The sequence below is a fragment of the Equus caballus genome, chromosome 5 (assembly GCF_041296265.1).
Source record: "Equus caballus isolate H_3958 breed thoroughbred chromosome 5, TB-T2T, whole genome shotgun sequence".
NCBI classification, from domain to species: Eukaryota; Metazoa; Chordata; class Mammalia; order Perissodactyla; family Equidae; genus Equus; species Equus caballus.
The window spans coordinates 89795751-89812536 of NC_091688.1; the positions used below are offsets into that span (position 1 = coordinate 89795751).

General features: G+C 37.5%; 1 protein-coding gene across 9 annotated transcripts in view; it reads right to left on the reverse strand.

The window, feature by feature from the left end:
- Nucleotides 1-2651: 2651 nt before the first annotated feature.
- Nucleotides 2652-16786, reverse strand: part of PTGFR (prostaglandin F receptor) — a 55972-nt gene continuing 41837 nt past the window's right edge. For 8 of the 9 annotated variants that reach the window (XM_070266164.1, XM_070266165.1, XM_014739993.3 and 5 more), the window contains one exon: nucleotides 2652-8733. In XM_070266164.1, coding sequence (XP_070122265.1) covers nucleotides 8431-8733 — 303 coding nt within the window. In that variant the 3' untranslated portion in view covers nucleotides 2652-8430. The remainder of the gene's footprint in view (nucleotides 8734-16786) is intronic. The other variant, NM_001081806.3, reaches the window with a different exon arrangement.

Sequence of the window (16786 nt, forward strand, 5' to 3'; positions counted from 1 at the left end):
CCATACACAAAAATTAACTCAAAACGGATAAAAAACTTGAATGTAAAACCTGAAACCATAAAACTCCTAGAAGAAAACAAAGGCAGTACACTCTTCAATGCTGGTCTTAGTGGTATCTTTTTGAATACCATGTCTCACCAGGCAAGGGAAGCAAAAGAAAAAAATAAACAAGTGGGACTACATCAAACTAGAAAGCTTCTGCACAGTAAAAGAAACCATCAACAAAACGAAAAGACAACCTAACAACTGGGAGAAGATATTTGCAAATTATGTATCTAATAAGGGGTTAATATCCAAAATATACAAAGAACTCATATATCTCAACAACAAAAAAAAACGAAAAACCCAACTAAAAAAACGGGAAAAGGATCTGAACAGCCATTTTTCCAAAGAAGATATACAGATGGCTAACAGGCACATGAAAAGATGTTCAACATCACTAATTATCAGGGAATTGCAAATCAAAACTGTAATGAGATATCACCTCACACCCATCATAATGGTTATAATTAATGACAAGAAATAGCAAATGTTGGAGAGGATATGGAGAAAACAGAATCTTCATACACTGCTGGTGGAATGTAGACTAGTGCAGCCACCATGGAAAACAGTATGGAGATTCCTAAAAAAAATAAGAATAGAACTAACATATGCTGTTCCACTTCAGGGTATTTGTGCAAAGAACATGAAAACACAAATGGGTCAAGATATATGCACTCCTATGTTGATTGCAGCATTATTCACAATAGCCAAGACTTGGAAATAACTTAAGTGCCCATCAAGGGATGAATGGATAAAGAGGATGTAGTATACAGACACAATGGAATGCTACTGAGGTATAAAAAAACAAGCTGAAATCTTGCCATTTGCAACAATATGAATGGACCTTGGGGGAATTATGCTAAGTGAAATATGTCAGATGGAGAAAGTCAAATACCATATGATCTCACTTATAAGTGGAAGATAAAAACAGTAACAACAACAACAAACAAACACGTAGATACATTCAATAGATTGGTGGTTATCAGAGGGGATGAGAGGAGGGAGGAGGGTAAAAGGGATAATTAGGGCACCTGTGTTTGGTGATGGATGTAATTAGTCTTCGGGGGACGAACATGATGCAGTCTATACAGAAGTGGAAATATAATGATGCATACCTGAAACTTATATAATGTTATAAACCAGTGTTACTTCAATAAAAAAAAAATTATACTCTTTACTAGAAAGACAATCCTGCTGGTGATAGGTCTTACTGTCATTGTTGAATACTAGGCATAGTATTACTTTTGTTATTGTGTGGTCTAGGTTAGTGTTTCCAAGTCCGAGTTAATAACAAGAGACCAAGTGAGCTAGGTCCAGTATTTGAAAAAGCCTAATGGAAATCTACTTAAGACTTCAAAAATATAACTAAAAAATTTTTTTGCTCAAATTGCTGTCATGTTGGGTCTATTGGTTACACATTTTGATTAAACAAAGTTAGATCCCTATCTTACATGTCACACAAAGAATTGAATTCCATGAAAACTACAAAATCAAGTTAGATCCCTATCTTACATGACACACAAAGAATTGAATTCCATGAAAACTACAAAATCTAAAGATAAAAAACAAAACTCTAGGGTCCGGCCCAATGGCGCAGAAGTTAAGTTCGCACATTCCGCTTCTCAGAAGCCCGGGGTTCGCCAGTTCAGATCCCGGGTGCAGACATGGCACTGCTTGGCACACCATGTTGTGGTAGGCATCCCACATATAAAGTAGAGGAAGATGGGCATGGATGTTAGCTCAGGGCCAGTCTTCCTCAGCAAAAAGAGGAGGATTGGGGCAGATATTAGCTCAGGGCTAATCTTCCTCAAAAAAAAAAAAAAAATGTCTAATTGTAGAAAATGACATGGGGGATATATTTATAATCTTTGAGGGCAGAAAGTCTTTCTGATTAAGAAAGAAAACAAAGAATCTAAAAAAGATTAGTTCTGCCTAAGTAAAAATGTAGAACTCCTGTATGGTGAAAGACACCTTCAATGCAGTAGAAAATAGCAGCCTGAGAGAAAAGTTTTTGTAACATATATAAAAAATAAAGGGTTAATATTTGCTATGGACTGAATTATGTCCCCCCCCCCACCCCCAGCAAATTCATATTTAAGCCTCATGCCCCAATTTGAAGTATTTGGAGATGGGACCTTTGGAAAGTCGTTAGGTTTAGATGAGGTCATGAGGGAGGAGTCTTCATGATGGGATTTGTGTCCTTATAAAAAGAGACCAGAGAGTTTTCTCTCTTTCCCTGTCTCTCTCTCTCTCTCTCTTTTCATCACCATGTGAGGATACAGCAAGAAAATAGCTAGGAAGAGAGCTCTCATCAGGTACCTAATTGGCTGGCACCTTGATCTGGGACTTAGTCTCCAGAAATGTGAGAAATAAATTGCTGGTGTTTAAGCCACTCAGTCTATGTCACTTTGTTATAACAGTCCAAGCTGACTAAGACAATGTCCTTAATATACACAGTCCTCCTGAAAGTCAATAGGAAAAAATTAACATGTTAAAAATGGATAAAGTTCAAGAACAGGAAATTTACAGAGGAAGTGCAAATGACTAATAAAAGTTATAAAAGATGCTCAGCTTCATTAGCAATGGGAAATACAAGTAACAGAACAAAGTATGATTTAAATATGATTTATTTTTGCCAATCAGATGGGTGACAATAAAAAGATTGCTGTGATACACGGTAGATGATGTTAGGAACAGGCATTTTCTCTTAGACGAGAACAGGAGTACACATTGCACAATTCAGCGGTACATATCAACATAGAGAAGGAGGACGCCTTAACCAGCAATTCCACAAAACACCACGGAAAAAGTATAAGGCTGTGCATATTGGAACAGCATTATTTGAGAGAGGGAAATAGCTGGAATCAGAAACAACTCTCCTTCAACAGGAAAAGTGTTCTTTAAATTATGGCACATTTATATTATGTAGTGCTATTTGGCTATTAAACAGAATATTCTGTGCTAACATGAACTATTGAAATTAAAAAGTTGCAGAACACAACAGCATGTCTAGTACGAGCTCATTCTTTAGAACTAAAGTTACATAGGTGTGTGCTAGTGTGGGACTGCCTCATTTGACATGAGAAAGGTGTCACTTCAAGGACTAACGATTGCAAATTGTTCATTTGGGGTTTTACCAATCAGACGCTGAAAATAATTCAAATGAAATTAAATACAAAACTCTAAGATTGAGTTTATCTCCTTTTATAAGTGGAAATTTAAAGTACACTTCAAATCCAAACTATAATTCCTTTAGATTTCAATAATTCTGCCTCTACTTTGCTATGAGTAAGATAAATACATATTGGTATTTTTATTATTCTTTCATAAGCTATCTAGATTAACTAAAAATATACTTTAGCAAATATGAGATTTTTGAGGCATAAAACCTTCTAATTACTTTCTCATAATTATATATCATATTGCTTTCAGTTGATATTTTTGCAGGGCAGAAAGACAGCCCTGTCGGAAATTCTTTGCAATAACTCCTTATAGTAGATTTGAACAAAACACTTGGTAGATATGAACTTGCATCTCAACATTATTATGATTTAACTTTATCCAGGTTTCTGATTTACTTCACATACTGTCATGTTTGGGTTCAAAATGAAGGAACTGTTCTCACTTGGAGAAAAAGAAAAGAAATGTAGTTTAATCTCACTCTGGTGCTATTATACTATTTCAGGTTTTCTGCCAGTTTGATGGAATTCAATGGGACAGGCTACATCCAGGTGAACATATTCTAAAGGAAGGAGACTGAAAGTGTAAAAGCAAAAATACATTTCAAACACCCTCATTTATCAGAAAAGCAACTGTTTCAGACAATGCCGCAACTGGCGATGCGTGGGCATGGTACAGAGAGGTCTCGTTTCCTGCATTTTTAGGAACCAAGTTTTTCACTTTGTATTTTATAGTGTTTTTGTCATCTAAAATTCCTATTAACTGCAAAACGCATGTGGCATACATGTGACATTCATTCTACCTTATCTTTATAGATTACAAGATAGAGGAATGAGTCCTAAATGTTTTCATCCCATGATGTTCCTAGATAATGTCTTTTAAGCATGGTTCCAGGCGGAAGGCTATTAGGAAGGGAAGCACGAGGAAAAAATTCACTAACATGGAAATTATTAGTGCTGCCCACCAATTATTTTCAATTCTCCTCCTGTGCATATCCTAGTATTCTCTTACCTGCCCCCTTAAAGTTAGTAGGGCCATATCACTTGCTTTGGCCAGAGATGTGTGAGCAAAAGTAATATGTATTACCTCCAGGTGGAAGCCCTAACAGCCAGCACATGGTTCACCCTGCTGTGTTTTTCCCTGTAGGATGGCAAACAAGCAACAGAGAAGATGGCGGCTGCTTTGTCACCTGAGGTCTCTGAGTGATTGCAATGAGCGGAGCTCCTTTCTGAGTGGACAAGAGGCCCAGGTGAAATCCAAACCTTTGTGGGTTTACAGCACTGAAATTTGGGGGTTGTTTGTTCTCACAGACATACCTCAGCTATCCTGACCGACACACCTAGCCCACTCTGTTTGGGAAATGATCAGATTCCCATCAGAACTATGATCTGCCTAGGTAAGGTGAGGCACAGGACAAAGAAAGAAAGCAGATGTCACAGAAGTGTGAGCAGAAAAGGGAGAGCAACAGGGAATAAGGGAAAACAAGTTGAAACTGTTCCCATCTTGGGTTCAAGAGTTCCAAGTTTTATATGATGACCTGCCTGAAAAATGACCACTCTTGATAAACACTAGTCCAAGTTTATTACAAAATCATTTGTTTGAAGTTTTAAACTAGTCCAAGCACTAAAATTACATTAGTTGCATATTGATGCAAGCAACAAAATATACATATCACAATTTAATCTCTTATACAATTCGACAAGGATGAAGAGCACAAAATACACTTATTCACATAACACATTTCACCTATTGTTAAAATGTGTCAGTAACAGGCTGAAGTCCAACACTATTCACCAGGTGGTAAAATACTCTGACACCCAGACGAAGTAAGAAAGTGGACATTCCCATCCTTTCCATTGTGACCTTAAACAGTTCATTAGTTTGGAGCAAGGATGGTACTAGCTAGATGAAGATAGCTAGCAACAAGTTCCATAAAAAGTTCACTGTACGTGATTAACAAATGCTTTTATTGGGATTTCAAAACTCAGATTAGACCCAAAACTAAAGCAGATTTTTCTTCTTAAGTCCGAAAATGAGTAAACAGAGCCACTTGTTAGATAAGACAGATATATCTGTTTGCCTGTGCGTCTGTCTGTTAACTTTTAAGTATTTTCCACTTCAGCAATACAGATAATTAGAAGCAAACTTCTGCCTTTAGAAAAAAAATTAAAAGAGTCTGTTTCTACCACCTAGTTAAATCCATCAGTAAAAAGTCATGTTTTGGGATGCATCCACAGCTAATCATGAGTCAGCACTATCCGTCTTTGTACGCGTAATCATAAACACCCATGTGCTGTTGGGTTGGCTTTTTTTCCAGTCTCATTTTTTTAACAATTCACCAACATGAGAAAAAGCCTGGCATTTTCAAGTCATTTGCCCAGAATAACATATTTCCTGAGAAATAATATGATCAAATAGTATGTGAAGTTGCTTAGACACTTTACCCAATGAGAAGAGAAACTCAGTTACTCTGATGGTCTAATTATGAATTTTAAAATAGACTTTAAAACTTAAAAATTGGTAAACTTGTTGAACACTATTTGTACCACTTATTTCCAGTAATCTGGACAAACACACTTTCGTTTTGAACATTTATATGAAAGTTATTGGTGGATGCTCCACTCTATTATTCTTTATACAATAAATTGCCCAACTACACTGAAATATGTATAATAACAGAAATAAAATTCTGAAGTCAGATATGCATATCGTTGTGTTCACTTTATTTTTTTTTCGTTGGGTGAAAAGTCTAAAACAATGTAAATTGATATTCTTTTACTAAATTTCTTTTCAATTTTTAGTGCCTACTTGTTGGGGAGACATCATCATAAAACCATTTAGTTGCCCCAAACCTATGCCCAGATAATACAGATCATCCTTCCAGGATACTCACAGAGTGACCCCCCTGTTACTCTCCAAACACTGCATACTCATGCACTCCCGTACATGATCATGTCACAATATCTCCTCAAGATACACACGGCCAGGGTGACATTATGACAAAGAAGCAACAATTCTGCCATTCAGTTAGAAGCTTCAAGGAGAAGAGGCTTGGAACTCTAGATGAGAGTTTCTCCTCTGTGCTTCTCCCAGGTCACAATACAAAGATGTGATCGCTGGAGCATCCTACCTAGCATGAGGAAGGATGGAGCTTTGGTTCTTTGTGCCTCAGTTTACAGGACATCAACACTCTTAAGTAGCTGTGAGAAACAGACATGTCCTCTAAACCATCTAAAAGTTCTTCTGGGCTTTAAGGCTCTTGAAACACTGACAACATTTATGAAATGTAACAGCAATCACAAATTGTAATGGCCCTTTTTTTTAAGCATATACACTGGATTTATACACACACACATATATGTGCATATATGTGTATACTTATAAACATATACGTCACAATAAACAACATGTAATTGTCAGTTTAAATTAAAATGCACAAAAACTTTACAATTCCATGCTCATTTTGCACCAAGAAATCTTAGTCTGTAATTTAGTTTGGCAAGTATTTTTCGAGCGTCTACTATGGGCTCTATATTTGAGAATAACCTAAAATTGTGTGATTAATCATTTATTGGTCCTAAATTAGGAATATCATGAGCCAGCGTGTGTACATGTGTTTTCCTTCTTTAAATTCACTGGAAAAATGGCTGCCTTTAAATCTTCAATGAGGCTATTTGCTTAATTTATTTTAATTTATTCATGAGAATTTACCAACATTCACAAAAGTTAACAATGACTTCCAATGTAAATTACCAGTCTAAAGCAAACATTTGTGAACATAATAATTTAAGTCTAGTTGAACTGTACAGCTTTCCTGGAGAATCTGAAATCAGTCTCTCAGGGAAGACTAATTTTAAAATGGACCCCAGTTTTTGAAGGCAATGAACTCTTTTAAAGACATGCATTTCCCTATAACTACCTGCCCTATGTTCTGATGGACCAGGACACTTTGGATGATTACAAAATTCTTTGGGTTGAATTATACAAACAAGCAAAGTCTAAAGTATTATTGGGAAATATTAGGAGAGATGATTATCTCTTGGTTAACCATTATAATGATCTCCCAGTGCCTGGCTAATTGCCAATCATCCCATTGACACTGGTAGCACAGGCTTTAGAAGATGCCATTTTACAGATTTAATGAGCCCACTATCAACAGAAATTTTTAATCCCTTTTGTAGTGTGTATATATGTGTGTGGGGGGGGTGTATATGTGTGGGTCTTTGTGTGTGTGTGTAAATGGAAAGCAAAAACACACCAGCTACAGATAGTCTTTGACTATTATATACAGATTGTGTTTCTTTTCTTCTTTGACACGGAAATGACGGCTCAAAGTAAAATACCTTTGGCCATGCTCTTGACGCCCACCACTGGGGTCAAGTCCTGTTTGTTTGCATTGTCCATGGCAGAGCTTCTTGGGAACTGCCAGTCGTCTCTACATGTGGTAAGATAGAGCCTTTGCTTCTCTAAAAATTACTTATTGTGCATAATGCACTAGAATTTTCAGAGCAAAAGAGGATTACTTGAAAACTGTGCAAATCATGACTGACCAAATAAACCCTTCAAACAAAAATTGACCTTCATAATAGTAAATATAAGCAACCATATTTGTCAAATATGACAAGAACGGGCTCATTCTAAACAGGCTCGTAAAATCAGGCAAGCCAACAGTCAGACCCGCGGTATGCAGAGGTCATTATAACAAGCCACAGTGAATCCTATGGGGCATGACCACATGCATATTGATTGAGGCTACATGATGAGGGGTAAAATAGGCCAGATCAAAAGACGAGGGCACTCCATTTCATTGAGCCTAGTCTATACAGAGCAGCTGCAGAGCAATGACCCCCAAATAGCCATTTCACTGTGCAGGTAGCATTAAGATGAACTTTGGCAAATAGGCCAAGTAAATGCTTTAGGCTTCAACAGAGTCTGTCCTGAAAGCATGACTAACACAGATAAGCCCCAAATTGCTTTCACTTTGACTTCCATGGGGCACTATTTCATTGTGATTACATCCAGTTGACAAAAGCAAGTGAAAATGTGCAATTAAACAGTAAATTTAACAAATTTCAAAAGCCAACTCTAACAAAATTGCCCCCATACTACCTGCTGAGGTCTGAATTTTCCAGTTAGGCTTTACATATGTATTTAATTAACTGACATATTGCCAAAACTTTTTAAATTTTCTCCTAGACCTACAATGACTTACTGCCCTATTAAACTGGGTGCTTGCTGATTTATTTTCTCTGCGACTGGTGACTCAGAAATAGCAGCAACCTTTAAGGAATTTTTAATGGAGCTCAGCTCCCAAACATGCAAGCTGATGACATGCACTCCACAACAGCGTCTGGCAAGCTTGTAGAGATTCTTAAGGACAGCCTTCCGTAGAAGAATATACACCCAGGGATCTAAGATTTGATTCCATGTTGCCATTCGGAGAGCAAACAGCGTTGTTTCACAGGTCTCCAGAGAATGATTTCCATTTATTCCAATGTTGGCCATTGTCACCTGCAAAACAAACAAAATAGGAAAATCAATTGATAGCCATTTTCGCAGTTACCTATAGTTGTTTTACTTAACCAACTATGCTACATGATATTCCTTTCCATTTTCACAAAATGACATTATTTTGCAAAATACTGACAAAAACAAATGAACAATAGCAGAAACATTGATGCAGACATATGAATCCTCTGAATTCAAACTGACATCAAAACTACAAAAATGATAACTTTTATGGTAAGTCAAACGTGCACAAGTAGAATGACCCAAGAGAAGACAAATTGATATTAATAACTGACCTTTTCTTACTTTTGGGAATAGTAAATTCAAAGCCAACACACATTTGTATATTTCAATGAAAAAACTAAAGTTCATTTATGCAAATAAATTATAGATAAGTTAAAGTATAGATAAACAGTTTTTAAAAACGAATTTAGAGTATCTGATATTAATTCACACAAGGTATATGATATTGTTCTGAAATGTGACTTTTAGAATTTTCTGCTTAGTAACTACAATGATACAAATGTCTTCTATTTCGTATTCTGTTTTCTGCATTTCTCACTCTAGCCTTAACTTGGCTAAAATATTCCAAAAAGCAATGAAATTTTCTAAGGACTTTGAGAAAATGAGTCCTCTTCTACACTACCACTAAGACTTAACAAGAACAATGTAGACTTCGGTCTCATGCGTCCATTTCCTGACCACCCAGGATGTTAAAGAGATCATCTTGTGGAATAAATTCCATAAATGGTCCCAGCTACATATTAGAACTGGTCTAATCACTGAGCCTGGCTTTGACTTCCAAATAAACAGCTGCAGGAGAGAGAAATGAAGACAGGATGAAAACACCCTGCATATAAAAACAATAAGAAATAAATGAACAAAAGGTGAAACTAAAAAATGAAGGGAGGCTTGGATCATTACGCCACCAGGATTACAAGAAGATAGAACAAAGCCTAAACCCAAATGGAAAGAAAAATAAGTCTTCGTGGTCTTCTTATTGGACTGTTATCAGAAGAAATGTTTCCAATTGGCCTGATGATACTAATGGTTGAAGGATAAATGTCCCTCATAAAAACCCTCATTACCTACACAACAAAGTACAAACCCCTTAGCTGGTTCCTTGATGATACGTCTGAAGTCCATCTCTACAATTTCATCTCCCCTGTAAATACCCCATGTTCCAAGCGCTGTGAAGGCCTCACCTGCCCGGATGCACCATGCCCTTCTGAGCTTTGGCTTATATGACTCTCTGTGTCTTGAACCCCTGTTCCCCCTTTCTCAGCCTGACAAACTCCTTTCCATCTCTCAAACTCTGTGCTAAAATGGGCTCTCCTCCATGAAACTTTCCCTGACTTCACGGAGAGAAATTAGCAAGTTGCTCCCTCTTCTGTGCTCCCACAGCCCTCTGTCCAGACCCAGTTATATCACTTACCACACTGAATGATAATTATGCATTTATCTGCATATCTATGAGCATCTCTTCTTTTTCTCTTATTTCTAATTCTCAGTACAAAGCTGACACCTAGGATGTATTCAGTAAGTGTCGGAATGAATAAAATTGTATTATTTTTCATTCATTGAGGCTATTTCCACGAGCACAGCAACTAGCCATCAGAGAAACTTCTGGCCATCCATCACAATGGTCCAATATCTTGAGGCTTAAAATGTTTCTAAAAGTTTTAATACAACAGCATCCACTAGTGAAGGATTCCAAGGTGGTTTGTTGCCACTAAAAGGATCAGGATCTTGCAGTCCACACAGATCCCTTGGGAAATGGTTCTTTCCCTTGGGTTCATTTCCTGGGGGAATAATGTATCAAACTGCAGGCCTAAAGATTCTGTAGCTGCATAAGGCTGACCAAGTCTCAGCCCAGAAAAAATTACAGTCCCCATACAATAGTACCTGTGTCAGATACAGACTCTTCTATCACTGCTCCCCAGGCCACCCAAAAGGATGGAAGAAGTAAAGCTCCACGGCCCCAGCTCCGCTTAGAACAAAGCAGGACCAAGACCCAATTGGTAGTTGGATTGAGATATTTTCACTTTATGTTTTCTTTACTCATCAAATATTTATTGATTATCTGCTCTGTGCCAGGCAATGTGCTAGGCACTGAGGACGCAACGGCACACAAAGCAGACACTGTGCCTGCCCTCATGGAGCTTACAATCTATTTGCTGGGTTGTGGGTGGGGTCGGGGGTGGGTTCAAGAAAGAATGAACAAATATTTCTCTTGCCTCACAAATGTTAAATGAATGCATTTCCTATTAAAGACAAACCATTTTCCTTGGGATCTCAGAGCCCAGCCAAGACACTGGTCTGTGTAGTTGGGAACAAAGCTGCTCAGTGTAATTGCATGAAACAGCTGGGCCTGGTTTAGCGATGTGCAAATTAAAAACGCCTACGTCACATGTCACGCACATCTCTAACTCTCTCTCCTGCAAACAGCAATGTGGTCACCAGGGTTGAAAAGACATTGAGTCCTCTGCTGAGGGAAGCCAGGGCCAGGCTTCTCTCCAGAACACCAGGGCAGTGCCCAGGCAGTCACTCTCACTCTCTCTCCCTCCTTTGACCTCCAGCCCAGCTTGGAAGAGAGGTTGCTCTAGAGCCTGGCTTGGGAGAAGCACCACTTAGCCACCAACAAAGATGTAGGTGGAGTATTTATGTAAAAGATCATTAGCATATTATTGATAGATAATAGTATATTATTGAAAATTTAGGACAACCTAAGTATCCAACAAAAGATAAATTATGGTAATTTCATGTAATGGAAAAATATGCAAGCATTAAAGTTTGTGATTCACCGAAGCAGAGCGCACAAACCACTAGGCAACAGGGCCGGCCCCTCAGTGTTAATTTTTTAAAAAGCAAGTTACCAACTGCATTGACTGTGTGATCCCAATTTTGAAAGAAACCAAATATGTAATTTTGTGCATGCATAGAAGAAAGACTGGGATATGCATCAACATTTTCATTGGTTAACTCCAGACAGGAGAACTACAGGATTTTGATTTTCTCCTTTGGCTTGTCTCTAATTTACTAATTTTTTAGATAGATCATGCATTGCTTTTATAATTTGTACTTTTTCCCCAAGTAATTTGTCAAAATATACTATTGTACTAAAGAATCAGAACTAATCTGGATTATTTCTGCATTTCTATTTATATGAGTGAGGAGCCACAGAATTGTTTGAAAAATTTAAGCCCTGAGAAGACTGGCAGAAGTGTGGGAGCTGAAGTAAGAACGAGGCTCGTCTGCCATTTTCCCTGGGCTCTGTCAACAGTCACCTTACAAGCCTTCAGAGCATTCTTCTCCAGCCAGCCCACTCAAACTTGAATTCCAGAGAGTCATGTACAGACACAGTCTTTCATCTAGTTTCCAAGAGGTACCCAACACACGGAACTATTACGAGTTATTTTCTAAAATATCTTCCTTTGGACCTTGTTATGTTACAGTTGTTCGCCTTTGACAATGACAAGAATGAGAAGTGGACAGGGCCAAGTGTTTGGATATTCTATAAAAAAATCGGTTAATTAACGTCATACCTCTGAACACTCAACACTAACATGTGAAAGAAAAAGTGAGGTCAAAGAAGTATATGAAAAGGAGAGTTTATGTTCATTGCCAGGTTGCAAAGAACAAAATAAATAGATGATACAATAAAATCTCCATTCATTTAGGTCACATGAGACAATTATATCAGCTGTTAAGGTCACCAAAATTAATGAATCTGCCAGGCTACTTTACTCATAGATAACAGAGCTCGTGTTCGCTAAAGTTTCATTCTGGAAGTTACTCCATTATCCCCTACCCTAAATCGGCATATCTGTTGGCCAATGTCAGGACTTCAGTGGCTGTTCACAAGTAAATGCAATGGTAAATTCAAGAATTGTGCTTCTGTTCCTTTGAGTAATCATAAATCAATCCAGCAGTTAGCAGTTTTCGAGTGTCCACTATGTCCAGGCATTGTCCTAGATGCAAGTGATGTAGAGATGAAAATGTAGAGAAATCCTATCTAACATATGATATATTTTGCTTATATACCTAGTTTTTATTTCTGTCTTTGACACTAAAATATAATCTCCAAAGTACATGTTTTTGTCTGATTGGTTCTCTGCTGTTTCCCCGGCACCTGGCATACAGGAGGACAGTCAATATTTGTTGAATGAGTTGAATAAATGAAGTCCCTATGAGGACAGACTGACAAGAGAGAGCAAACAGTTATAATGTTGCAGGTAATATAATAGGGACATGTAAAAGGCGCCAGAGGCAGGGCTATTTACTAGTCCATGATCACAGATGTGGTCATTAAAAATGACAAGTTTTTGCAATTTTTCTAGGACATCAAAACTTCAGTTATTCAAATTTGACTAATTTTGAATTCATGGTGATTCCGCTGCAGTTAGTCTGAAGTTCTCCTTGGCAGCATTTTTTTAAGGAAATTTTCATGAATACATCATCAAAATCATTTCTGGTAGACTGTCCAACTTCTTTAGATACCAACTCATTTTCTGGAATTTAATCAACATCTATTTTCATATAAAAATATTTATGACAATTATCCATGGTTCTCATTTAGTCACTGAAGCAGGTATTTTCATACATAGTTATCTTATTTCAAGAAGCAGACCACTCCTTTCCTCCTCTCTGTCATCATAGAAGACTAGTTCAGGGACACTTTCTTTGGGGAATGAAAGCATACACAGAAGTACAATTCATTAATTTGCAAATTATTATCCTTCATAATATTGTCATACAAACTCTCATCTTTAGGTTTGGCACTTGAATAACCACCAAGATAGGACGCTAACTGTCATTATGCGATTACAATCCAGACTTACCTGATGATGAAAAAGGTCCATTTGGAAGCTTTACCAACAGACCATTTCATTACCTCTCCATGTTTGAGCAGTTTAATCTCTGTGTTAATTTAGATGACTAGCAAGCAATGACTAAACAACTATGTATAGATGATTGATTTTTAAATGTCACAGCCTCTATGAGCATTTACAAATGAGAAATTTCACTGTAATTTAATCTCAGCGGCAATTTTAGAAAAGCCACATTATATAAATCACTGAATCCATCTCAGTCCCACGGGTAACTTTTAGAGTTAAATATATCCGTGGGGATTTAACAATATAGCATTTATTCTTGAAATAGAATACTTTATCTCTGCAACAGTGATTACAAGAACCTTCAGGAAAAAACTTACTCTTGGGCAACTCCAGGATAATAGGCTTAGAAAAAAGAAAGGCTGTAACAAATTGAAATGCAGAGGCTCTAACAAGATTTATCTCTTCAACTATAAACTTTTTCCATATGTAAATTATACAAATTTCTAGATTATTGCATATAGAAGGTAGTAATATTTCAATCACTTCTCATTTATTGAATATTTATTAAAACTAAGACAGTATTTTGCACATGGTGAATGATTCGGAGATAAGTAAGACAGAAATATTGTAACGGGGGGAAAAAAGGCCAAGAGCGTATGGAATTTTTTATACTACAATTCTAGAACAGCTGTGAAATGTTGTCCATCCCCAAAGTATACTTTAGTGCTGCAAAATACAAACACTTGTACAGAAAACTTTCTTTCTGCTTGATTTGTTAATAGAGGATTAACCAGTGATCCAATTAACAGCACATTCCAATCTCTGCCTAAAGACTTTGAAAGCTATAAAGAAATGAGAAAACAGGACATGCTACATCGACGTTGCTCCCTCTAGAATGGGGCAATCCCAAATCATCATACTCTATACGCATCTTCATTTCTTTATGCCAGCTGAGGAGATAATGTGCAAAATGAACAGCAGGAAAAATTCTGAACTGAATAGTACATAGAGAAGAAAAAATGCATAATAGCTGAAAAACCAAAATGCAATCTTTATAGAGAAGGTGCATTTGTAGAATTCATTTATTTTCATTTTCTATTCTAGTCTCTACTCCCAGGCCTGCACTTTTTTCAAATCTATTTAGTGGGAAGATTTATGCCAAAACTCCTGGGAATAATTGTCCATATGGCCCCCTGCTGATAGTTTCTTACAAAATAATGTTGTAATTTCTTTTTATGATACTTTTCAAGGGAATAAAATAGTCATTTATCCAAGATATCAAATAAAACAAAAATTTAAAATAAATAAAATTTATATATATATTATGTTATATATATTTATATATGTTAAATAAATATTTATCTATTTCATTAAAATATATACCAGTAGGACCAGCCCTGGTGACCTAGAGGTTAAGTTCAGTGCACTCCACTTCAGCAGCCTGGGTTTGGTTCCTGGGCATGGACCTATATATACTACTTCTCTGTCAGTAGCCATGCTGTAGTAGTGGCTCACATACTAAAAGAGGAAGATTGGCGGCAGATATTAGCTCAGGGAGAATCTTCCTCAGTAAAATATATATATACACATATACACACCATAATTATAGATTCATTATATATTTATATATTAATATATACACTCTGTATATTAATATATACAACTCTATGACATGTATTGCTGTGATGTACATTTTACAGACAAGGAAACTATGGTCCATCAAAATAAGGGGCCAGCCCATGGTAAGTGTCAGGACCTGAATCAAAGCCTGTCCAGGGCCTGTCCTTCTAATCGCTACATTAGACCGCCTAGGGTCCCTGCAGCTTACTTGCTCCATCATCTTACCAAACTTGGCCCAGGAGAGTAGCGAAAGCTTCCTAAGGAGTGGGAGACACTTAGAGAGGCACTTGCCTGAAGGAACAGAGATCTCACAGAGGAGGGGGCCCTTGGAATCTGCTGCAATGTCAAGAGCTGCTGCTCCTGTCAACATCTCTATCCGCCCTAAAGCAGATGAGCAGATGGGGATGGAAGGAGAAAGCAGCGCAGAATTGAGATCCTGCTCCAGTTGTAAAAACGCCTGAAGAAGCCCTCCTCTTCCTCCCTTCAAACTGACACAAATACATACATCCTGCCCCTGAGACAGGCCAAGGATGATAAGGCAGGGGTGACCAAGTGAGGTTTAGGATTGATGTCTCCAAATCAGAGGGGTCCAGGGAATTCTGTTCAAATTTCTTGGCCCAAAGTGAGTCATGAAGTACAGTAAACAATTTTGTGTTCGTGTGCTCACTACCACCAAGACAGTTGAGGCTTCAGAGAGTAAAGCAGAATGTAACTGAAAGGATTCTGAGAGCAGGGGGAAAAAATGTGCTTCATTGATTATAGACAGACAGAATTCTCTCCATCACTTCACATGAGACGACAGAATCACAAAATCTTACAGGATGCAGAAAAGTTTCCTTTATCTAGTCCCGTCTTCTTCACAAAGCAGAGATTCCTTGCAGGTGTCGTTAAGCATCTGGCGGAAAAGACTCAGCACTAGTCATGAGAGAATCTCTTCCCTTTCACCTGTGTGAGCTGTTGACCATTCTCTGTTATCATGAGCCAAAATTTACTCTATATATCCTAGTTTTGCTCTCCAGAGCATCACGGAATAAGTCTGCTTGCTAAATATCAGCCTTCCACATGCTTTAAAAATAACACTAGTTTTGTCTATTTCTCCACTTCTTCAACTGTTTCTCATACAACATGGTTTGCAAACCTCTGGCTGTCCATCTCTTAGATTCTAGTTTCTCAATCTTCCTTTAAAAAATGCACTAGTCAGAAATAAACTTAATAATGTATATAGGGTCCAATAAGCTTAAAGCTCAGTGGAACGATCGCTTCCTGTGATCTGGACAAACTACTCCCATCTGGGCCTTCAGGATGATGATAGCTAGTTTCTCCTTTCCTCACCCCGTTGTGAATTGATCCTAATTCCTAGTACATTACAGGAAATAAGCTTCTCGTGTATTACTTTTACTCAGAATGAAATGCAGAGTTAGACAATCTTGACTTTCCCCTGCTTGTTTCCAAATTATCCAGACTTTGATGTGTGGATATGTAAATATTTAGACATAAATATGCAAAGGTGCAGTCCCATATCTGGGACTCTATATTAATGGATTTACCATATAGAATAAGCATCCAATTCTGGAGCTCGGACGTCAAATCTGAACCAG